Source organism: Macaca thibetana, chromosome 1 (genome assembly GCF_024542745.1).
Source record: "Macaca thibetana thibetana isolate TM-01 chromosome 1, ASM2454274v1, whole genome shotgun sequence".
Taxonomy (NCBI): Eukaryota; Metazoa; Chordata; class Mammalia; order Primates; family Cercopithecidae; genus Macaca; species Macaca thibetana.
In genome coordinates, this window is record NC_065578.1 from 66634439 (window position 1) to 66659139 (window position 24701).

The window sequence follows — 24701 nt, forward strand, 5'->3', positions numbered from 1 at the left end:
AATCATTTAATTACTATGATCCAGTTCAAATATGTATCATTTTACTGCCTTGTCACCAGTTATGCCATAGAAAGCACAGTAAATAATGAACTTTCTGGGCTTTTCTTAGTCAATCTGAAGATCTGGCTTGTACATGTTCAGACTTGCTAAAACTTTACATATTTATCTCAGTGTAATCCAAACATCTGGGTTATAATCTATTTTCTAAGTGTTTACTTTCTTAAGTAGAATTACATGCACCTGAGACCTCTGGAATTTGCTATACCATTGGACTAGATGTCCACTAACATACCTGAACAATCTTACCTTGAGTCAACATCGATTAGGTTCTATCAACTTCCTAGTTCTCATTCCTTTGAACCTTCTAATACCTGCTGTTTCCTTCCATATGATGGTACTTTCCTAGACATGTTAAGTTGGTACAAAAGTAATTGCACCAATGTAGTATTTTCAAAATCCAATACACACTGAGGCTTTGTATGCAACCCCCTATTTTTCTATTTCAGTGCAACCATCTCTGGCAACTAGAAAAATAACAAAATTAGAATGAATACTTAGTATCTTCCTTTTAAACCCACACCAAAAACAAGCCCCAAATATATTTACAATCCTGGAAATGAAGTGTCCTACTTCCATCCAAAAAATAAGAGTAAAGGAACTGACTAGATGTATATGGTGTCACTTTTTAAAATTCTTGCATAACTCCACAGGTCTCAAAATAGCTAATAAATCATTTCATTTCAAGCTGTAAAAATACCTTTAAAATGTCAGCTCTGGTATTACTTCCATTTAAACGCATCAAGATAGAAGTTCACTGAAACATCAGCTGCCACTATTACTTTAGGAATCTGTATCTGTTTAGGAATTTTTCCCCTAGACTATTATAGCCAGTTTATCAATAAAAAGTAGCATTCAGTATGCTTAACTTTCATTATCAAAAAAATGATCTGCTAAGAAGTAACAATTAGATTAAATCCAAGAAGTCCTTGGATTTTGTATCTTACAAGAATTCAACTTTCCCAATTAAGTCACTAGTCATTAAGATAAGTACCCTTCCCAAATGTGATTCAACAGCCTGGTTTTTAGCAAATAAAAACCCCATATGAAATTCAATTTAAAAATTGTAAGCACAAAGGGGTGTGCACACAGGTCAGAAACCAGGAAACACATGACAATAAACATGATCCTATTTGATTGTTTTTATGACTTTTAAGAAGTGAGCATGAAAATAAATCTTTATTTTCAGTTATTACCCACCAGTAAGAGAAAGTTAGGTTCACAGTTTTAGCTCTTGACACAAAGTGAACTAGGAGGCAAATTTATATCCATCAGATACAACTAATGGACCAACTTTTTAAGTTCAGGCTATCTTGAAAGCTTGCAACATACCAGATATTGCTATGTCGTCTCTCACGACAGCAATGGATGACACTGAGTAGAAGTTGTGTTTTGAATAGCAGGTGTTTTCTATAGCATGTTGCTAGAAATCAAGATTTATAAACATGGTACATGTTTGGAAATGAGTTAGATACTTGAGAAGTCTAAACACACTGATTTATGAGTGCGTATGTTGCCGTCTCAAAAGGGGTCAACAGTTCATATGGACTAAATTAATCTCAGGGTAGCACGTATGTTTGTAAATATAAAATTATATTAGACAATAGCACCAGTGCAGAACATGCTCAGCATCATAAGATCCAAAACACCAGCACAAGTTTATCCATCATTAAAAACAATTACCTCCTTCCTAAAATGTCAGAATAGTAGGTAACTGAGATTAATAAATCTAATCCAAACAAGTAACTCTTATAACATAAAATTTCTCTTTTAGAAGTATATGTGAGAACCAATCAGCTAAATATAACTGTTTAAGACTGAAGATGTCCAATACTTTTAAAATTGGACATTACCATATACAGGTAGAACATTTCTAAAAATGACGTGACAAATGATTCTTAAAACTTTTTAAAAAATTCCTTCAGTTTATCAATAAATGTGGCAGAATAAAAGACAATCCTAGAAAACTTTATTCATCATTCTATGTGTGTTTTAATAAGTAGTGATGCTCCCATTATAGGAATCCATTATTAACCTAATTTTCTAATGGAGGAAGAGAGAAAAGATAATTACCACTTTCTGTGGAATACTCAACTTAGGACCAAATAATAGCAATCTAGGAAATAGTAAAGATTTTTGGTTTATATTTCATGGATAGTGCTGCTGTTCCAGCCTTATAAAGTAAAGCTGGTCTGCTTCCCAAATTCCAAAAATTAAAATACTCCCCACCTCACCCTACCAACCAGTGCCCTTTGGTTTTTGTTTTAGAACAAGGAAGGGTTAAATGGTTGCTGATCATGGATGCACCATTTTGATTTTGTGACCTTTCACACACAGAAATCATACCAAATGGCCAGACACTTATTTTACAGAACAGTTTAAATATTACACATTGGCCAAATCAACTTATTCCACCCACCCTGGTGGAGGGGGAGAAAAAACCCATACCTATAAAACTACTTCACTTGACAGGATGTGTCTACCAACAATAAGTAGCTTAAACAACTTTCACCAATTAAGATGTCTAGTTTAGATTTTAAAATGGGAAAGTCACACATTTAAAAAGTAAATATAGTTGAAAATGTAAATCAGTTATAATCTGAACCTAATGAACCATGCAAGGAGCAAGGGTTAATAAACCAATGTGCTTTGAATTTGTTCAAGTACTGATATTTCTGTATATAAAGATTTAGCATATATATATAACAGCTATCATGAGAAGTGAAAAAAGATTTTTCCCCAAAAATGAAAATATTAAAACTAAGTTAAAATACATATAGTTAGTATTCCACACAGCATAAAATTTGACAAATCAAAGTTTAACATGTCCCAGTTGACCATGTGTGAATATGCAAAGCAGGTATTAAAACCAATATGTCCAATATTTAAAACCAGTTTGTAATTGGGGGAACTTCTAAATCCTTAATTAAAAAACACAAATGAAGTGAAAGCTTTAAACTGGTACACACTGTTCACACCTATATTTCAAGTTTGGAAATGCATATTTGCAAGCAGCAATACAAAAGTATTCATGAAGAATGCATAATCTCTGAAAATTATGAAAACATCCCTGCTACCAATACATTTCTAAATACAAAACTGACTACCATATTTGTTACTTCTGTGTAGCGAGAGAAGTTCATTTTTAAAACAGATAAAATTCAGTCTTTAGGTGTGAATGGTATGAATGACAGTCTTTTTTTTTTTTTTAAATTTCTTAGTCGTTTGGAATCCTTAAGCATGCAAAAGCTTTGAACAGAAGGGTTCACAAAGGAACCAGGGTTGTCTTATGGCATCCAGTTAAGCCAGAGCTGGGAATGCCTCTGGGTCATCCACATCAGGAGCAGAAGCACTTGACTGAAAAAGAAAAACCAAAATTAACCACAGTTCTCAATTCTTCAAAATTACATTGTTAGCTAGTGTCTACATTAAGATAGAACTCTAAAAAATTTTACTGTTGGCCAGGCACGGTGGCTCAAACCTGTAATCCTAGTACTTTGGGAGGCCAAGGCGGGTGGATGACCTGAGGTCAGGAGTTTGAGACCAGCTTGGCCAACATGGTGAAATGCTGTCTCTACTAAAAATACAAAATATTAGCTGGGCGTGGTGGCAGGCACCTGTGATCCCAGCTACTCGGGAGGCTGAGGCAGGAGAATAGCTTGAATCTGGGAGGCGAGGGTTGCAGTGAGCTGAGATCCGGCCACTGCACTCCAGCCTGGGCAACAGAGTGAGACTCCCATCTCAAAACAAAACAAAACAAAACAAAACAAACAAACAAACAAAAAAACAACCCACAAAAAACCCTACTGTTAAAACTCTAGGTAAAATGTATCAAGACAAAATTATGGATCAGAAAAAAACTACATATATTTGCAATGAGCCCTGTCCTAAATTTCTATCAAGACCTACTTTTATTCCAGAGTAATAGTATGGGTTGTTTTCTTTTTCTCTTTTTTTTTTTGGAGACAGTCTTACATTCTGTTGCCCAAGCTGGAGTGCAGTAGCATGATCTCAGTTCACTGCAACCTCCGCCTCCTGGGTTCAGGGGATTCTTGTGCCTCAGCCTCCCAAGTAGCTGGTTACAGGGCTGTGCCACCATACCTGGCTAATGAGACAGGGTTTCACAATGTTGGCCAGGCTGGTCTCAAATTCCCAACCTCAGGTGATCTGTTCACCCAGGCCTCCCAAAGTACTGGGATTACAGGCATGAGCCAATGTGCCCAGCCCAGTTGTTTTGTTTTTTCCAGTAAACCATACGAATAGATTCACAAGCAATTATGTATGTGAATTTGCATTGTTGTTCAGAATTCTTATACTTTTTCCACTTGCTAAATAAGAATGGCATCAATGTGAAAGCATGCTAAGAAACGAATATTTAAGTAGCAATAATCAACAAGGTTAAAAGTCCAAAAACAGGGCCAGGCGTGGTGGCTCAAGCCTGTAATCCCAGCACTTTGGGAGGCCGAGACGGGTGGATCACGAGGTCAGGAGATCGAGACCATCCTGGCTAACACGGTGAAACCCCGTCTCTACTAAAAAATACAAAAAAAAACTAGCCGGGCGAGGTGGCGGGCGCCTGTAGTTCCAGCTACTCGGGAGGCTGAGGCAGGAGAATGCCGTGAACCCGGGAGGCGGAGCTTGCAGTGAGCTGAGATTCCGCCACTGCAATCCAGCCTGGGCGACAGAGCGACTCCATCTCAAAAAAAAAAAGTCCAAAAAAAGGAGTCCAAATTGCTCTTTATAGCCTAAAGTATAAATAACAGAACTAAAAAAAAAAGTATGGGAAAAGCTCATAAACACAACCGCCGCCTTAAAAAAAAAAAAAAAAAGATTGGTCTTGGAGGAACAAAGTATCATTACACTGGCAGTGATAAGTTACCCTTATAATAATCAAAAATAGACTCAATCAAGCAGGTGGGTCCCCAAATTTGTAAGATGTTGAGAATTTAGGAGGACATTATGGTTGCTTCCAAGCATCAGATCTGAGTTCATATCTATCAATTACTTGGGATTCATCAAAATATTTCTCTAAGAACTTGTTTTGTTCCATATACTGTTCAAGGCATCGGAGGGATTACAGAAAGTAAAGTAAGACAAAAATGAATCCCAGCTCTCTCAGAAGAGTCTAGTAAAAGAAAAAAGCATCAACAATCATGAGTGTCACAAGAGGAATTATACAAGGAACACGATGGTTATTAAGCGGAGACTTAAAAAGCAGTTAGGAATTATCAAAGCGAACAGATTGCTTTTCAGGTAAGCCTTAGCAAAAGTCAAGAGTTAACCTGATTCACTACACCAGATTTTCTTGTCTGGAAAATGAGAATGTCATCATAGTTAACAAGAATTAAATGACATTAAGTACATAAAATGCCTAGCCCAGCACCATGACCAGCACCTAATTCAAAAGGTGGTAACTTAACACTACTTACAGCACTCCAAAAAAGACATTTAAGTGCTTTAAACAAAAATATAACCTAACACGTGGTTTCTTTTTTTTTTTTTTTTTTTTTTTTTTGAGACGGAGTCTCGTGCTGTCGCCCAGGCTGGAATGCAGTGGCCAGATCTCAGCTCACTGCAAGCTCCGCCTCCCGGGTTTACGCCATTCTCCTGCCTCAGCCTCCCCGAGTAGCTGGGACTACAGGCGCCCGCCACCTCGCCCGACTAGTTTTTTGTATTTTTCAGTAGAGACAGGGTTTCACCGTGTTAGCCAGGATGGTCTCAATCTCCTGACCTCGTGATCCGCCCGTCTCGGCCTCCCAAAGTGCTGGGATTACAGGCTTGAGCCACCGCGCCCGGCCAACACGTGGTTTCTTAAAGACACTGCTACTACTTCTACTTCTTATGTTCCCAGAAAGACCCAGCCAGTGACTTCTAAGAGGTCCTTAAATTACATAAAAGGAAAACAAAGTCTTAAATTACCTTGTCAGTCCTGCTGCCACGGTTTGGGCGCCCACCACGCCCACGTCCACCTCGTCCTCCCCTGCCACCACGTCCTGGGCGGCCAAGGTCTCCAAAATTGATCTCCAGCTGAGACGTTATATCATTTGCTGGCTTCCGGAAATGATGGTCCATAACCGAATCTTCAGCATGAGCCTAAAAACATAAGTGAAGATGACTGGGTTATTAGTAGAAAAGTAACGTCGCAAAATTTCTAAATAATGAGCTTTCTTCTAAAAAGACGAAAAATCCAAACTGTACTTTCTGTGAACAAATGTCTGAATGTCTCCACAGGTAACAAGCTAGGGCTCAGCTATAGTGATCTTGGAGGAATAATTTCCTTCACTTTTCTCTATCTCAAAATTGCAGGTAATATCAGCGGTCCTCAACTAAAGACATATATGCTATCACAATCAACCCAAATGATTGTGGCCCATCCCAGACCTACTGAATCATAATCTTTAGCAGTGAAATCTGGACAAGTACATTTTAAATACGCCCTTCAGATCAGGACTCCAATGTGAATCCTTGATGAAGACCTCTGGAGAGGTGACATATAAGGCTACTACTATCATTGAAGTTAAAAAGAACACGCAAGTTAAAAAGAAAACCTCTGTTCTACACTCTTTCAACTATAACTAGGGTAATGACCTTATTCCATACAAACTTTTCAGAAGCATCTTCTGTTAATATACAACCATTATGTTTTTCCACACAAATATGGAGAGCTACAAATTCAAGTGAAACACTACACACTTTACATAAGGGGAATCTTGTAAAGCTATGCACAAATAAATCCACAGCTTAAATGTGTCACAGGAATCTTTTTTTTTTTTTTTTTGAGACAGGGTCTCACTCTGTCACCAGGCTGGAGTGCAGTGGCGCAATCTGGGTTCATTGCAACCTCCACCTCCCAGGCTCAAGTGATCCTCCCACCTCAGCCTCCCAAGTAGCTGGGACTACAGGCACATGCCACGATGTCTGGCTAATTTTTTTGTATTTTTTTATAGACAGGTTTTCGCAGTGTTGCTCAGGTTGGTCTCAAACTCCTGGGCTCAAGCGATCCGCTGGTGTTGGCCCTCCAAAGTGCTGGGACTACCGGCATGAGCCACCACGCCCAGCTAGAAACTTCTTAAAAATGAAGTCATGTTTGTGAAATCCAGATCCTCTCTATTTGTGTTTAAGATACATGACCCAGTCTGGGAGGAAAAAAGCAAAAAGCCAGACAGTTCTACACTGCTCCATGCCTGATGTCTTCTTCCATGCTTGGAATGGGTTTTAATCTTCTAGTTGAAAACTGTGCCTATGGGACTTTAAAGTACAGCTTTCTTTTTCTAAATACGTGTAAGAAATCCTCTTTTCTACAGGAATAAAGAACATTTTCTTCTTTCATTAGAACTTGTACTATTACAATTCCATTAGATTCAACTTAAAATATTACAACTGTTAATAACTAGCCTTTAAAGTACAAATAAATTTTTGTGTTTTCATCCCTTACATCAACTCATACTAGCATTAAAGGTCAATCCTTTGTACCCACACTAACACAATGTAAGGCAATAGAAGGCTCTAATACGAATTTTAAAGGAGCCTAGAAACATAAAAACAAATTCACAAAAACACCAGCAAATTAAGGTGAATTATATATACTAATTGTGTGATTTTTAAATGTTTGCTCTTTCAAACCAATGCTTTCAATTAATTGCAAACCACCTATCAAAAATATTCAGAAAAAAATAAAACCAACCAACCATATAACAATAAAAAGTAAGGCCAAGGGCAGTGGCTGAAACTTGTAATCCCACACTCTGGAAGGCATAGGCAGGAGGGCTGCCTGAGTCCAGGAGCTGGCACAGGCATGTAGTTCCAGCTACTCAGGAGGCTGAGCTAGAAGGATCGCTTGAGCACATGGAGGTTGAGGCTGCAGTAAGCTGTGACCATGCTACTGCATTCCAGCCTACATGACAGACCAAGACCTTGTCTCAAAATAAAGTGTATGGGGAGTGCTCACTTTGGCAGCACACATACTAAAAGTGGAATGATGCAAAGATTATTAGCATGATCCCCACAAGGATGACAAGCAAAACTGTAAATTGTTCTTTTTTTAACTTAAAAAATAGAAACAATAAAAAATAAAGTATTTGGGAAAATGTGTTTAGGCTATATGCAGATACCATGCCATTTTATATAATGGACTTGAGCATCTGAAAATTTTAGTATGTCTGGGTCCTGGAACGAATCCCCTGCAGATACCAAGAAACTGTACTGGGATAAATTTGGGGCAGGGGGTTGGGGGGAACCTTTTATTTTCTTTTGAGACAGTCTTGCTCTGTCAACTAGACTGGAATGCAGTGATGCAATCTTGGCTCACCCCAACCTCTGCTTCCTGGGCTCAAGTGATCCTCTCCTGCCTCAGCCTCCTAGGTAGCTGAGACCACAGGTGCATGCAACCACATCCAGATTATTTTTATAGTTTTTGTAGAAACAGGGTTTTGCCATGCTGCCCAGGCTGGTCTCAAACTTTCAACTCAAATATCTGCTTGCCTCAGCCTCCCAAAGTGCTGGGATTACAGGTGTAAGCCACTGTGCCCAGCCTCCTTCTTTCTAGAGAGCTCAGAGAATGAGCAGCAGAAAACAGAAACACTAAGCTCTGTCAATAACATGGTAACACAGTTCTCCATTTGTAAAGTTTCTTCCTTCCTCGTAACTACCTCACATTTGTCATGAGAATGAAGATATGTACAAGTTAAAGAGCTTTTTAAAAAAATTTTTTTGAGAAAGAGTCTTGCTCTGTTGCCCAGGCTGGAGTGCAGTGGTGTAACCTCAGCTCACTGCAACCTCCGCCTCCTGTGTTCAAGTGATTCTCTTGCCTCAGCCTCCTGAGTAGCTGGGATTACAGGCATGCGCCACCACACCTGGCTAATTTTGTATCTTTAGTAGAGATGGGGTTTCTCCATGTTGGTCAGACTGGTCTTGAAATCCTGACCTCAGGTGATCCGCCCACCTCAGTCTCCCAAAGTGCTGGGATTACAGGTGTGAGTCACTGAGCCTGGCCAAAACCAAGTGTTCTAATGCAGTTTTTTTTCTACAGGACTTAAAAAAAGATAATTTCCTCATTTACCATTCATATGGAGTAAATGTTAAAAATCATCTCTAAACCTAAAAAAAACTTTAAAATCTTTTTAACCTCCATTTTATTTTACAATGTTTCCAAGTTTGTCTTATAGCCATTTTGCAGTTTAAAAAATTAAGCGTATCGGCTGGGCATGGTGGCACACGCCTATAATCCCAGCACTTTGGGAGGCTGAGACAGGTGGATCACTTGAGGCCAGGAGTTTGAAACCAGCCTGGCCAGCATGGTGAAACCTCATCTCTACTAAAAATACAAACATTACCCGGGCGTGGTGGCGAATGTCCATAATCCCAGCTACTGGGGAGGTTGAGACACAAGAATTGTTTGAATTCGAGAGGCGGGAGGTTGTGGTGAGCAGAGACGGTACCACTGCATTCCAGCCTGGGCGAAAGAGTCAGACTGTGTCTCAAAAAAAATAAAAATAACTAATAACCTTATTAAATGGGTTTGCCCTCACAATATTTTAATTTAACTTTACCTTAGGATGATAAAACTTGCAGTCTGGATTTCTGGCACAGCCCAATTTATGATATGAATAAATCAAACACAAATGTCAAAAGGTTAAAGGAAGCTGATAGAGAAAAAAAATTTAGGAGAAGAAATAATACAGTTTGGCTTTAAAAACTCATACAAGCCCTAACAGGGAGCGGCACTGAAATATTCCTCTAAGAACACACCCCAAAGCTTAAACGGAAGCTACCAATTCAAAAGCCATCAATGTGACTTTTTCCAATACAGCTGACCCTTGAACAACTTGGGTTTGAACATTCTGCCTCTGTCAGCCTTGAAACAAGCCCAACACCTCTTCTTCCTATCCAAAATAAAGACCTTTGTGACAATCCAGTTCCACTTAATGAACAGTAAATATATTTTCTCAACATTTTAACTTACTTTACTATAAAAATACAGTATATAATATGCAACATACAAAATGCGTTAACTGGTTATGTTATCAATAAGACTTTCAGTCAACAGGTTATTAGTAGTTAAGTTTCGGCAGAGTCAAAGGTTACATGTGCACTGATCTGCAGGGTCAGTGCCCCTAGCAACCTCACATTGTTCAATAAGTCAACTGTATTTTCACTAGTTTCCATGTTTCTTAAGTAAAACCCACATATTCTTTGGTTTTTAAAGCCATCATTCCTTAGACAAGATGCATATTACCATTTACTGAGTGTCCTGGCCATTACATATGATATAGGCAGACAGTTTCAAAAGTTGAATTCCAAATGAAGTCACTTACATTTTAGGTTATATGAAAATGTCAAGATTTCAACCTAACACCATAATACCAAAGTCCTTTAATGATCTCCAGTTTGGCAAGATTTCAAAAATACAATCACAACTTTGAAAAGAACTATCATATTTCTGAACACTAATAATTACACAATACACCACTAACAGCTTTTTAGGAAAAAGCATCTCTACCACATAAAACATAATTATGAACTGATCGAAGGACTTTCTTAGAATATGTAATACAGTTTATTTTCCTTATAAAGCAAATTATCTGCCCCAAATGATCCTATGTAAAGCTTTTTTTATAGACAAATCACCCATGTGAAATTTTAAAACAAAAATTATAAATACAATTCAAGTCACATCTGAACATTTTCAAACACGACAAAACTTAATTTTACCTCTTCACTCTTTGATTTATGAAGAACAAATCCCTTCTTCCACTGCCCATCAGCACCTTCATTTGGTTTTCGGATATTAAATTCTACTTTTGCCCGGTCCTTATTTTGAATAGCCTTCCACTCATCCAAAGTCATCTCTTTTGGACCCTCCTCTTTTACCTCTTCAACTTCATTCTCCCTGTGAAAAGGTTTTCAAGTTTTATACCTGGTAGAGAGCTGATATAATTTACATCAAAATATTTCAAATTTATGATTTTAATTAAGAAAGTGAACCTTGTAATCTTTTAGAGAAAGATTATCCAAGGATGAGGTATCCTAGTTTCCTGTGTAACTAAGCAACTTGGTAGAGACCAGGAATTCAGTGTTTGCTGACTATATACAAGTAAGGGATATAGAATTCATCCTCATGAACTCTTAAATGATCATTTATCAGTAATACAACCTAGAACAGGCTTTACCAATACTAAAATATACATTTCTTAAAAACAGTACCGGCTGGGCACGGTGGCTCATGCCCGAAATCCCAGCACTTTGGGAGGCCGAGGCGGGCAGATCACGAGATCAGGAGATCGAGACCATCCTGGCTAACACAGTGAAACCCCGTCTCTACCAAAAATACAAAAAATTAGCCAGGCGTGGTGGCGGGCACCTATAGTCCCAGCTACTCCAGAGGCTGAGGCAGGAGAATGGCGCGAACCCGGGAGGCGGAGCTCGCGAGCCAAGATCACACCACTGCACTCCATCCTGGGCTACGAGCGAGACTCCGTCTCAAAAAATAAAAAACCAAACAGTACCTTGTTTAAAAACTACCTTCTTAGGTAAAATCCTCAGCCTATCTTCTTTTAAACCACATTTTTAATTTCCATAATTCCCAAAATACGTTAATTCTTAATAACACACAAGAAGGTTATCCTCTTGACAGAAGAATGTCTGTTAGCAACCAGGGTTCAAATTTTGGAACATAAAAGAACTGTTCCTCTATGCTTTATTTCGGCAACTAGCACTTATAGCAAATAAAAACAATAGCCATGTTTCTACAAATCCTAAAATCCTTATACTCCAATTTTCAAACCAACCTGTATATGGAAAGGAGGCCAAGGATTCACTGCTAATAGAACTATCCACAAACACACACTGGTTTCATTATTTAACACTAAACCATTTATTTCTAAATATAATTTTCCAGTCTATAACTATTGAATACGATCCTTTCCTCTTTTTACAGAAACAAAGCACTGGCCTAAGGATCCATTATTTTAGTATAATCTCAATTTGCAATTGTCATCAAACAAGTCATTTGCTATTTGGGGAGCCCTTCTTTCCAAAGATAGCAGGTGATTCAGTTAGCTTTAGAGCTCAAATATCTCCCTGGATGCTGCCCTTTACCATTTGACAAATCCTATCTTAAAACTTCCTCCAGTTATATCTATGCTGCAAAAAACAAAAAACAACTCTAGAGCAAGTTTACACTGAATTGGGTACTGAGTCCACCCAGTCATTTTACAGATGAGAAATCCAAGAATATAAAAAAAGTCCTGGTTACCCATGTTATAACACAGCCAGGAATGTAACTTAGCATACCTTTTATCATATCATGGAGGCATGACACCCACCTTTCAGGAATTACTGCAAAGATTAAATAAAAACCAAACAGAAGCTCTGGAAGCTATATATAAGCTAGTTAATCAGTCAGCCAATGTTGTGTTTCTTAAATTTATACTTCCATATGCTATGCCCAGATTCTTCCCTACTCTGGAGTAAGATTAGAGACAGTTCTAATGTGATGGATAATTATTTTCTTTAAACCAAACACCTTCAATTTCATTCCTGGGTACTCAGCTAAGGATTTGCTACCGATACGCTATCAGCACATTAGTACCTTTTGGTAAAGTTATAATATTTGCAGATCACTCTGAGTGATTCAACATGGGCTCTATTAAACAGTTGTGGTTGGACGCCGTGGCTCACACCTGTAATCCCAGCATTTTGGGAGGCCAAGGCGGGAGGATCACTTGAGGCCAGGAGTTCAAGACCAGCCTGGCCAACATGGTGTAACCGTGTCTCTATTGAAAATACAAAAATTAGCCGGGCATGCTGGAGCATACCTATTGTCCCAGGTAATCGGGAGACTGAGGCAGGGGAATAGCTCTGAACCTCAGAATAGCCAAAATCGCACCACTGCACTCTAGCATGGGAGACAAGAGACTGTGTCTCAAAGAAACAAACAAACAAAAATGTTGACCACTGTGAGAAACTTAATGTTGCATAGGGTTCATTTGTTAAGGCACCAATCACAATTTCATTGTTTATCAGGCAAAAGTATGATTCCATTATAGTTTTGCATAAATTTTTACTACCAAGTTCAAAACATCACCCAGTACTAGGTACTTTTATCTACTCCCTCCAATAGTATATCATTTTTCCTTATCCCAACAAATCCATGGAATATGATACTCCCATCATTAACAGTGTTTCACCATAAGAGCAATTCTTCCTGAAGAAAAGAAAAAATTCAAGGCCAGGCGCAGTGACTCACGCCTGTAATCCCAGCACTTTGGGATGCTGAGGTGTGCGGATCACCTGAGGTCGGGAGTTGGAGATCAGCCTGACCAACATGGAGAAATCCCATCTCTACTAAAAATACAAACTTAGCTGGGCATAGTGGCACATGCCTGTAATCCCAGCTACTCAGGAGCTGAGGCAGGAGAATCACTTGAACCCAGGAGGCAGAGGATGCAGTGAGCCGAGATCACGCCATTGCACTCCAGCCTGGGCAACAAGTGAAACTCCGTCTCAAAAAAAAAAAAAAAAAAAAAAAAAAAGAGCAAGTTTAGAAAGCATCTGCCCCTCCCACCCCCAAACTAACTTGAATATGCTTCTGGTTAGGAATCACTGTCCTAAACAACCTGTAATCCAAGACTTTAAACCACAATAACAAATAACTGACAAAATAAACATAATTTTAGGCCAGGCGCCGTGGCGCACGCCCATAATCCCAGCACTCTGATCAGGAATTCGAGACCAACCTGGCCATTATGGTGAAACCGTCTCTACTAGAAATATAAAAAATTAGCCAGGTGTGGTGATGCACGCCTGTAATCCTAGTTACTCAGAAGACTGAGGTAGAAGAATCGCTTGAACCCAGGAGGCAGAGGTTGCAGTGAGCCGAGATAACGCCACTGCACTTCAGCCTGGGTGACAGAGCGAGACTGTCTCGAAAAAGAAAAAAACAAAACAAAACAAAAACACGTAATTTTAAAAGCTAGTGACGGGCCAGACGTGGTGGCTCACTCCTGTAATCCCAGCACTCTGGGAGGCCGAGGAGGGCAGATCACCTGAGGTCAAGAGTTCAAGACCAGCCTGTCCAGTTGGCCAAGACAGTGAAACCCCTCTCTACTAAAAAATATAGAATATTAGCCAGGCATTAAAAAAAAAAAAGTTAGTGAAGGGCTGGGCAAGGTGGCTCACGCCTGTAATCCCAGCACTTTGGCAGGCCAAGGTGGGTGGCTTGCCTGAACTCACGAGTTGAAGACCAGCCTGGGCAAAATGGTGAAACTCTCCTCTACTAAAAATACAAAAATTAGCCAGGCCTGGTGGCAGGCACCTGTAGTCCCAGCTACTCAGGTGGCTGAGGTGGAAGGATTGTTTGAGCCCAGGAAGCGGAGGCTGCAGTGAGCCAAGATCACTCCACTGCATTCCAGCCTGGGCAACAGAATGAGACCTGGTCTCAAAAAAGAAAAAAATGCTCGTGAATAACATACTCTGATCTTTGCTCTCTTCACACATTTAAAAACAGGCCAGTAATGCTATGTTCCAAATTCTACGTTGGAAGTAACTTCAAGACAGAACTAATCTTAAAATGGCCACATTTTCTACTTTTAACTATCTCAAAGTAAAATTTGTACGGTTGTATGACAATGGTAAAATGACTAATCAAACAGAAATAACCACATTAAAATATTCTATTTTTCAAAGCATAGTCAAAATATATACACATAAAGCACTCTTTTAAGGGCTGGGTGCAGCGGCTCATGCCTGTAATCCCAGCACTTTGGAAGGCCAAGGCAGGAGGAACGCTCGAGCCCAGGAATTCCAGACCTGCCTAGGCAATATAGTGAGACCCTGTCTCTTACCAAAAAAAGAAAAAAAAAAAAAAAAGCATTCTTTTAAATACTCTTTGAGGGATGAGGGTACAATACGTCTCCCTTGTCAAAAACGAAAAGCCATCAAGCAACAGCATTAAATCTATGGGTTATCTCATTGGTCAAAATCCAGTGCTTTCAATTCTGGGTCATTACTATTACACGCAAAACCACTTACTTATTTTCAGTGTCTGCCACTGGATGATGTTCTTCACCTTCAGGTGTTTCCTCAGTCACATTTGATTGATCCAAGTCACTGTAATTATAAGATATTTGTTTCTGAATGTATTTGGGGGACTCTCTAAGGAAAGAAAGAAAAAGAAAGGCATCTAGGTCCATTTACATGTAGCTGAAGAGTTCTTCATACAAAAATACCGTAAGCCCTCACATTCTCTAACTCCTTTCCTACTAAATATACTCCCCAGAAGACCTTGAAAAGCAAATAATATAAACTATTTAGTTCATATACTTCATACTTAAAAAGTAACAGAACAAGGCAGCTAATTATAAAACCAAGCTTTACTAGTTTAACAAATTTTGTAATGACAACAAAGTCAAAAACTAGAATAGGAACTATTAAGGACACTAAGATAATCAGAATACCCAAATAACCTTATTGTGGGGTTTCAGGAAAAGCTACAAATATATATGGGGGAAAAATGAGTAACAAATATATTGAAGTACAGAAAAACCAGTCATTCAATACACTACAACCCAAATTCATCCCATAGGACATTATCTTACAGTAGCTCTCAGAGGAGAGCATTCATTATCTCAGAGACAAGTAAAATTTGACAGAGGTATGGATTAACCCCTAGTTAGGTACAGAATTTTTAAAAAAATCAGAATACCAACGTTAATTCATCTTTGACAGTTCCCCAGTTGTGAGATCCGCTACCTCCACGTTTGTCCTCGTGCTTCAGGCCACTGTAATGTGAAAAAGAACTAACAAAACTGAGTTAACATAATACTCTTTAGTTCTAGAAATTCAAAGTTTGTTTATTAGATAAAATATTAAAATAAACTAAAAACCAGTAAGACTTACGATCTATCACTTCCACTATGCCTATCAAATTCACGTTTGCCACGAGAATCAAATCCATCTCCTCGGCCCATTCCACGTCCACGGCCCCCTCGACCTCTTCCAAGACCACCACGACCTCGAATAGGTCGGTCAATAATCGGTCTATAATATAAACAAATTATACTTCCATGGTTTCCAGAATGAGGAAAATCCATCCAAAAACCCAAAAATACAGAACATGTTTACCAGCTCAAAAACCAATAAATACACATGCTTCAGAAAATTCAAAATAGTCTATTTCTAAACATAAAGGAAGCCAGAACAAGAAAGCCTCCCAGAACAAGAAAACTATTTTAGCACTCTAAAACATTACTACCAATGCATATACTTTTCCACTGTTATTCATTGCACATATAATCCAGTCCATCACTATTTACCAATACACTTTAAAATTAAACACATTTAATAAACCAACAGTATTTTCCTTCTAACTCTGTATCGGGAGACAGCAAGAAAAAAAAAGTGGTTATCAATTCAATAAAGTGCTTCCATTACAAGAGACCTAAGTTTGAACCATCACCCAAAGGTCTAAAACATAACAATGCACACATACAGATGTTTCTGTCAAAAACTAATAGAAACAATTAGCCAGACTGCTACCTGGCAATTATTCCCAATTTATAGCTTAACATTAAGCGGTGACTCTATAAAGTAACAAAATATGAAGACTTTTTTGGTTCACGCCTGTAATCCCAATATTGCAGGAGGATAGCTTGAGCAGAGGAGCTCAAGACCCACCCATGCAATATAGATAGTGAGACCTCAGCTCTACAAAAAAATTAGCAGAGTGTGGTGGTGTGATCTTGTAGTCCGAGCTACTCAGGAGGAGGTTGAAATGAGAGGACTGCTTGAGCCCAGGAAGCAGAGACTGTAGTGAGCTACGCTTGCATCACTGCACTCCAAGCCTAGGAGTTAGACCAAGATCCTGGCTCAAAAACAAAAAAAACAACTTACCGATCAACTGAAAATTCGCCTCCTTCACCCTTTTCTTCAATTGGCTTTTCGAATCTTCGTTCACGAGGTGGTCGCCTTTCTGGTCTTCTATCAATTATTTTCCCTTCACCCTGAAGTTGTTGATCAGGTCTTCTTCCAACTCGTCTTATTCCTAAAAGGATAGATAACCTGCATAAGCAAACTATTTTCGCAATACAAAAAGTTTAGGCCTGGACTGTCAAAAAGCTGCTTCTCTTCCAATCCACTACCATTTCCTGTTGGAAAAAAGTAAACACTGGGTAACTCTAATGTGTAACAAAGTACCTTAGGGAAACTGCCATTTAAAGACAATAAACCTTCCAATCCATACCACGGACCAAATACATAAATAAATAAAATACAGACAATAAACTTGTTTTAAACTTCTATTTAGTTTGCCAAGTTATTCTCCCCCTCATAAGCATTTTCTATAACTGACTTGGAAATCATTTGGGCAACCATTATTCCCGTCACTTTTCAAGATATCAGTCTCTTAATAAAAAGTTTTAAATTTAAAAAATGTTAGGCAAGTGATACATTTTGGCTTTTAAAATACCAAAGAAAATACCAGCAGCCATTCATAATAACCAAGCAAATCAACACACTCACTAGATATGGCCCCTCACAAAAGTGAGGGCCACACTTTGTTATCCTATCTAATCTGAAAAAACAAAAAAGCAATTAAGACTCATAATTCTATGGAATCACAAATCTGAAAGGAAAATATGGCATTTAGGATTATTAGAGAACATCACCTCAGTTTAAAACAGCCATTTAACCAGAAAGTGTCATCTTTTAGTCTCAACTGCAGGCACACAAAAAGGGCCATCTTCCCCTATTAAACAGTTTAAAAATTTATAGCATGTAAGTGTATATATGTTTGTACACACTCCCACATCTCTAAGTACTTCCAAGTTAGGAAACAGTTACTTATTATGCATGGAGACAGTCCTCTAAAAAATTTGCCCTAACAACTATCTTTATTGTCAAATAATCTTTAAAAACCAAATCCACACACATAAGACCCCTTTTAAGCAGTATGTAAGAAATAAGAAACTTGTGACACTAAGTGATAGCTGAAGCATTTACTAATTTCCCCCTTTACTGCTTTTCCTGTAATGTTTGAAACCCCACAAAGGCAACCAATGTAAATTACTAGTGCCCTTAAGGATCAATAGATGGATGATTAAATTTATGACTTTAAGATTGTTGGTATGCTCTAATTCCCAATTTCTGACAAAGTCATAAAGCAGCTGAGGAATTGGTTTTACAAGATTTTAAGCTGCTTCACTTTGGTTCTAAGAAAGTAGAACACCATCAGGACACACCCAATTGTTCAATTGCCTGTAACTGGAGCCAAACAGTAACTATCAGTCTCTTCAATAGAATTTTGAAGTTCATTCCCAGCAAATACAAGACAGACCACAAATGTTAGACCTTACACCAAGGTATTTAAATAAATGTCATCAGTAATAAAGTGTACTGGGGTGGAGTTAAGGAGCCAGTCCTTGCAATAATATCCAAGCCACACACACCCAAGTGAACAATAGTTGGCGTCCCCACCCAATATCAATATTAAGCTTACAGAATCTTAGAAACTTAGATTAAACTCACCTAATGAAAAAGACTGACATTTAAAAATGCAAGCTCCTTTTGATATACTTATGTATAACCTGCAAGCTCATTAACTGCACTAGTTTCAGGCATCCATTCTGTTTTAGAAAATTCCTGGTCTACACTCTCAATGACATTCTGCTATCAATTCTCAAGTTCTTCAAATGGGCAAGAGAAGCTACAAAATTAATTCATAAAACATAAACATTAAATATCTGTCTAAAGTATGTCAAGCATTATGTCACAATGTGTTGTCAAAACCACAGAACACAATCAGGTTAACCTTCCTACTATCTGCAGGGATTTTGTTTACAGATATATTCCCAGTAAATAGGACAGTAGAATCTCAAAACGGGTATTGTCCATTCAACACTTTTCCTGTATTTACATGCTTGTATTTTATGCAACTTAATAAGAGTGCTCTGAAATACTGACCTAAGGAAAATGTTGATTGCTAATATGGAATAGTTTTCCCATGGAAAGACTTATTGAATGGTGAACTTAAGTCTTAGTTCTAACTTCATGAAATCATTCCCCACATTTGTCACTTAAAATACTTTTCAGGTAAGAGCTTATTTCTTAGATGGGCTTCATGATCAAAATAACTCAGGCATTTAAACATGCTTCATGTTTTGAACATTCAAAATGAGTGAACACATCTACCTGGTACACACTATTCGTCAGACTCAACTTTTTTGTTTACTTTCTTAAGCTTAAGCATAGTTTAAATAATTACACAAGTCAGCGTTACTTAACACACGAATTAAATGATTTATTTAGGTGTGTTAGATTGCCATAAAGCTTAATTGGCTGAAGAGATACTTGGCCTAAGTGATGTACATGCTTTCTAATACTCCAACTGTGTTTCTCCTCAACCTATAATTTTACCACAAGAATTATTTTCTTTCATTCACCACCTAGGACCGAGGTTCTTCATTCTAAGCCTCATAAAAGTCCTCAAAAAAAAAAAAAAAAAAAAAACCACAAAAAACAATAAACCTCCTAAAACAAATCCCACCACGAGGAAATTGTTTTGATTTTCAAAATTAGTTGAATGTCACAGAAGTCAACAAAAGCTAATGAGAACTCCTTTCAGAGAAGCACGTGGCAGGAAGGGGTAATTTCAACTTTCAACATATAAATACAGCTTTAAAGATTCAGACCTTAGGTCCGACACCTGCTTGCTATTGATCATGCACGTTCTTATCTTCGAACTACTTGCTCTTTTTCATCCGTAACAAACTGGTAATGAGAATGCAAAAATCAAGACAATCCTGTGAAACTCACAGTGCCCTGGAAGCAACTATTAACCGCCAGTGAAACTCTGACCATGCTTCACGCACATGTGGAGGGGGAAAAAAAAGCTGCAGACTCTAAAGAGCTCTGCTGCGACTAACGCTGTGACAGCCTCTGCACTCACTTTACCCACGAGGCCCAGACTCCACCATGTGAAAGACTCAGTTTGGGGAGTCGAGAGAGAGAGGATCGTGACTCGAGGACTTTCCTCGGGACGTCCTGCGATCACCAGTCTTCATTCATAATTCCCGCTTCTGCTTAGTCGAGTGTGGCCAAACTCCTCCATTTCCCAACAGCTCAACTCACCCCAGCAAGTTCTGAGAAAGTCCTAACAGTTGAGAGGTGGAGGAGAAACAATAAAGCACACGCGGCACCCCAACCTGCGGCTGACTCCACACGTCCGATGGCCTGGAACGACCCCCTGCTTTTCGGCGGGGATACTCCGCGCCGTCGTGGGACAAGATGGCAGGACAGGAGCCTGAAACAACAGCACCTCAAAGGAGCAGCTCTGCGCAGTAAGCAGCGATGGACCCCGAGCCCCTCCGTAACTACGGCAAGCGTCGGTGAGCGGCCGGCTTCCCCGCACCTCAGTCCATGCGCTCGCCCGCCAAGGAATCCGGCGGGAAGGCAACAGCCTCCCAGGACCCCGAGCGCGCTCGAGGAGCAGCTCATCTCCGACCACGCTCCTCCGCTCACAACCTAAGGCGGGAAGGGGGTGGCTCCGAGAGCCTCGCCGGCGGTGGCTTGAACTTGGGGCTACCACGCTCCTGGCACCTTCGCAGGACCTGGCTTTTGTCGCGTGAAGAAACGTGAGGAAATAGGCGGCAAAGTCTCCCGCGGACCCTCGGAGCTCCAGAAACAAGTGGCAGCCGGCAGCCCTCTCGCTCCTTCCCTCCATCCCAGTCTCCCCCACATTCTGCCCCTGCTTTACCTTCTTTCTTAAGCGCCACGGGCGGCTGCGTCTCCTCTTTCTTGTCAACCACGCCAACGCTGGGGGGCAGCGGGTTCTTGCGGTCTTTCTGGGACTCCTTGCGCAGCTGTTTGCCTGCCGCGTTGGAGTTGGTCTGGGCCGCGGCCTGAGCTGCGCTCTTGGCCCCGGGGCCCCCAACGCCGCCCCCGCCGGCTTCTTTTTTCTTGTTCTCCGCTGCCTTCAGCACCTCGAAGGGGTCCGATTCGTCGTCAAATAACTGGTCGAATCGGTTGGTGACCACGCAGCCGAAGCCTTCCTGTAAGTGCCCAGGCATGATGGTGGCTCGGCGGCGCGTTCCTCCACGGATTGCAGCGGGCCGCGCCGAGCCAAGAGCGCCTGCTTCAGCTCTTCCCACAAGATGGCCGGGCCGAGAGAGGGGGGCCGTCTTCTCTTCCGGCGCCAGGCACACATCCGGGAGCGGCCAGCGCCGCAAGGCACTGTGGGGTGTGTAGGCCAGAGTAGTTTCTCCTGAGGCGACTCCCTGCGTTGGGACTACAATTCCCAGGATGCACCGCGCGACAACTCTTCGCGCGCGCCCGAGAGGCGGGACCCCAAGAAGGGAGTGAAGCGTGCGAGCTGAAGGAGGGGAAGCGTGGTGGTGGGCGGAGTCCTGCCACCTGCTCTGGTCGCCCTTAAACTCTGTAGGTCTTCAGCTACCCTGAAACCAGAAAAACGTGACGGCGTAGCTGACTCGCGAAAGTGCTCTTTGGTTTCACTCACGCTCCCTCGGGCTCAGGCTAACTTTCCCCACCGCTCCGGGAAGGGTCAAGGTGACTCCCAGACCTTACATCTGAGACGCACAAACTTCCGGGGGAGGGGGTGTTGCTGAGACGCCGCGCCGGCAGCGAGTAGGCTGGACCCTGCCTGTGCCAAGTCCGAGCAGCTCAGTCGCTGGAGTGCCCTTTTGTCAGGCTCCACGGTGAATCGAGGCTCTTCTGTCTAATGTGAGGTGGAATACGTTTCCTCTCGCGGGGACGTGAACTAGGGTAGCAGAACTAACCAAAAAGACAAGTGAAACTATCACATGGGAGTGTGGCGCGTCTTTCCCGGGCTTCTCACCGTGTGGCGGCCGGTGTCGTAGGAGTGGTTAACTCCTGACTGTGCAGCGCTAGACACTGGGCAAGCCGCTAGGAAGCACTGTTTACAGAAACGCTGTTACAGTCATTCCAATTAATTGTCCGTTCGTGTCCGGCAAGTCAGGGCTTAGGTGGCTGTGGTGTTAGTCACATGCCCTCAATAAATACCATTTTAGAGCATTTCGAGTGCGTGTGTGCTAGGAGTTGCGGTGAGGGGTGGGAAATATTGAAGTCAATACTTAATAATAACAAAGCATTGATACTAGTTGAGAATATTAAAGTTCATTAAAAGAATACAGTTTGAATGCATTTTAAGCACATTTGGTAGCACCGTGTTTAAATATATCATAATTTTTAAATCCTTTTCCATTAACACAAAATAGCAAATGCATCTCTTATTTGGCAGGAGCTATGAATAACCTTGAACTCAACATTGTGTTAGGCAAATAGTTGCCTCTTTTCACAAATGCTGAAACCACTTCAGAGATGAAATGATTTACCAAATTCACACCTCTGTAAGTGCTAGTGACAGGTATTAGCCCAGCCTTCTACCTCCACTAGGAGACCGGACATCAGCTCTTTAATTCAGACTCTGCACTGATAGAAAGCTGTCCAATGTTTAAGTTTCCGATATGATTTAAACATGGTTGTGTGTCAGGGTATGTAACATGGCGGAATGTAATCATCAATTTCCGAGCAGATTTTAAATCAATTCCTTAGCAGGGAAAATAGAAGACACGAGTCATATTACATACATGTGGCAGCAAACCTCCTGGTTTTCTTATTTCTCAATCCTCCCCTACTCTTCAGAGCCACTTACTTCCCTGCTGCCTCAGTCCTACCCACCCCAACCTCAAACACACCCCCTATCTCATCCTCTCTTTCACAGGCTCTGGCTCTGTGGCACCTACCAAGACAAGGAGCTTTTGACCATACTCTTCCCACCTTTTCGAAATAGCTCAAGTGCAATGTAGAAGATCTCCACATTTTGACAGATCCTCTCTCTTCACGGGCTGTTGCATCTTTGAGACTATCTGCATCTTTGAGACATCTGTGAAAGCTCCTCTTCTTACCTCTTTCTGGCCACGGCCACAGTAACGATATTCATAGCCAAAATGTGATGTTTTAGTATGTGCTTGGTGCACTTTACGTATGTGATCTCCTTTAAACCTTACATCAGCTCTATAAGAAAGTTATTACTCCATACCCCCCCCAAAAAAGGTTATTACTTCTGTTTTAAGATGAAGAAAATGAAAACAAAGAGCTTAAGTAAGTTAACTACTCCTGCCACAATCAGGGGCTGGAGCAGGCCTGTTGTTAGTCATTTTTTTCCTCCATTACAGATTTCTGGTTTGCTCAGAAAGATCTTCGTGACCACCAAGCATTATTATAATAAGAATATTTGAAAATAAGCTACACTTAGAGAAATTTTCGGCTATGAATTTATGAGGTTCATTTATGCTCCTCAGAGAATTTACCTATTAAGATTACATAAAAATGTTATGAATAAGCATTTGAAGAAAAGGGGAGAATCTTTTATATTTCTGAAAAGTTTTAAAGTCCATTTTTAAAGTATACAAATAAAGCTCAAGATGGTCTTTTACATCTCTCAATCGTTATTTTATAACTAGTTATTTTCAGTTTCCTTTATTCTACAAAGTTGAAATATTAATTTCTTAATATTAAATATTAAAATTCTAAAAGTTCTTGCTACTCTCACTAGGAAAACATCAGCCAAATAATCCTCAAGGGAAGAGAAATTTCCCGGCAGACACTAGTATTCAAATTAAAGGCATGATTTATAAAAGCGACAAGTGTCAGGCGGTATCACTGATTAGACATGTGGCCTAAAATGTCATCTCTCTGTAGCAATATTTGAATCACATCTTCTTCTCTGAAAAATACTCATGAAACTTAACAGTCTTATCTACAACAAGCCTCTCTGAAGGGTTTTCTAGCAATAAATGCTGAAAACCATGATTAAATATCCAATGTAGTTGCCTGATGTTAACGAAATGGAGAAACAATATTATATATCTCCTTCCTTCCTGCCTTCATTTACTTTCAGGATCCTAATGCAATATTCAGTTCTCAGCCACATTACAACTTGCTTTCATCCATTTCTTCATAATCTCAACCCCCTGTTATTGTTGCTATAAATAATAGTAATAATTAACAATTGCTGTACTACATTTTTTTCTACCCATGTTCAGGTGATTCTCCTGCCTCAGCATCCGGATTAGCTGGGATTACAGGCGTGTGCCACCACGCCCGGCTAACTTTTTGTATTTTTAGTGGAGACAGGGTTTCACCATGTTGGCCAGGCTGGTCTTGAACTCCCGACCTGAAGTGATCCACCCGTCTTGGCCTCCCAAAGTGTTGGAATTACAGGCATGAGCCACTGCACCGGGTCTACTTACTACCATTTGCACATTTATTACGCAGTAGACACTGCTAAGTATTAAATATTAAATAGCTTACATGCATTATTTCATTTAATTTTCAGAATAACATTATGAAGTAAAAAGTAGTATTACCTCTATCCCCTTTTTATAGATAGGGAACCTGAGGTTAAGTGCCCCTCCCAAATTCACATTGACTGAAAGAGTCTGGCAGTCTGATCTTACAGCCTGGGCACCCGGTGGTAACAAGGAAGAGGAAAAAGTCCTTCATCTTTAAATTGCTACCACGTGTAGCAAAATCAAACTATTCTAACAGTTTGGGGACACTGGATATAGGTATCACATCAATGTAAATAGACTAATTTTTAGTGTATTCAA

General features: G+C 40.2%; 1 protein-coding gene and 1 non-coding gene across 5 annotated transcripts; one reads left to right on the forward strand and one right to left on the reverse strand.

Moving 5' to 3' along the window:
- Positions 1 to 1217: 1217 nt before the first annotated feature.
- Positions 1218 to 21582, reverse strand: SERBP1 (SERPINE1 mRNA binding protein 1). Of its 4 annotated transcripts, none has more exons than XM_050764370.1 (8): positions 20807 to 21582; positions 16948 to 17098; positions 15955 to 16095; positions 15765 to 15836; positions 15088 to 15165; positions 10768 to 10945; positions 5977 to 6150; positions 1218 to 3414 (listed from the first exon to the last, which is right to left on the reverse strand). In XM_050764370.1, exons 1-8 carry the CDS (start codon positions 21117 to 21119, stop codon positions 3358 to 3360), a joined length of 1164 nt encoding a protein of 387 aa, XP_050620327.1. In that variant the 5' UTR covers positions 21120 to 21582; the 3' UTR covers positions 1218 to 3357. The 4 variants fall into 4 exon arrangements, with proteins under 4 accessions (XP_050620327.1, XP_050620135.1, XP_050620231.1 ...); XM_050764178.1 differs by having other exon boundaries at positions 15088 to 15210; XM_050764274.1 differs by having other exon boundaries at positions 15765 to 15854.
- Positions 7998 to 8102, forward strand: LOC126944868 (U6 spliceosomal RNA). Its single transcript, XR_007722213.1, has one exon. It is a non-coding gene; the product is annotated as a U6 spliceosomal RNA (small nuclear RNA).
- Positions 21583 to 24701: the final 3119 nt, after the last annotated feature.

Coding starts and splice junctions, on each gene's coding strand:
- SERBP1 (XM_050764085.1), bottom strand. CDS start 21,119: ATGCCTGGGCACTTACAGGAAGGCTTCGGCTGCGTGGTCACCAACCGA. Junction 15,211..15,764: donor ACTGTCAAAGATGAATTAAC/GTTGGTATTCTG, acceptor TTCTTTCCTTAG/AGAGTCCCCCAAATACATTC. Junction 10,946..15,087: donor GTGGCAGACACTGAAAATAA/GTAAGTGGTTTT, acceptor ACCTTTTCACAG/GGAGAATGAAGTTGAAGAGG.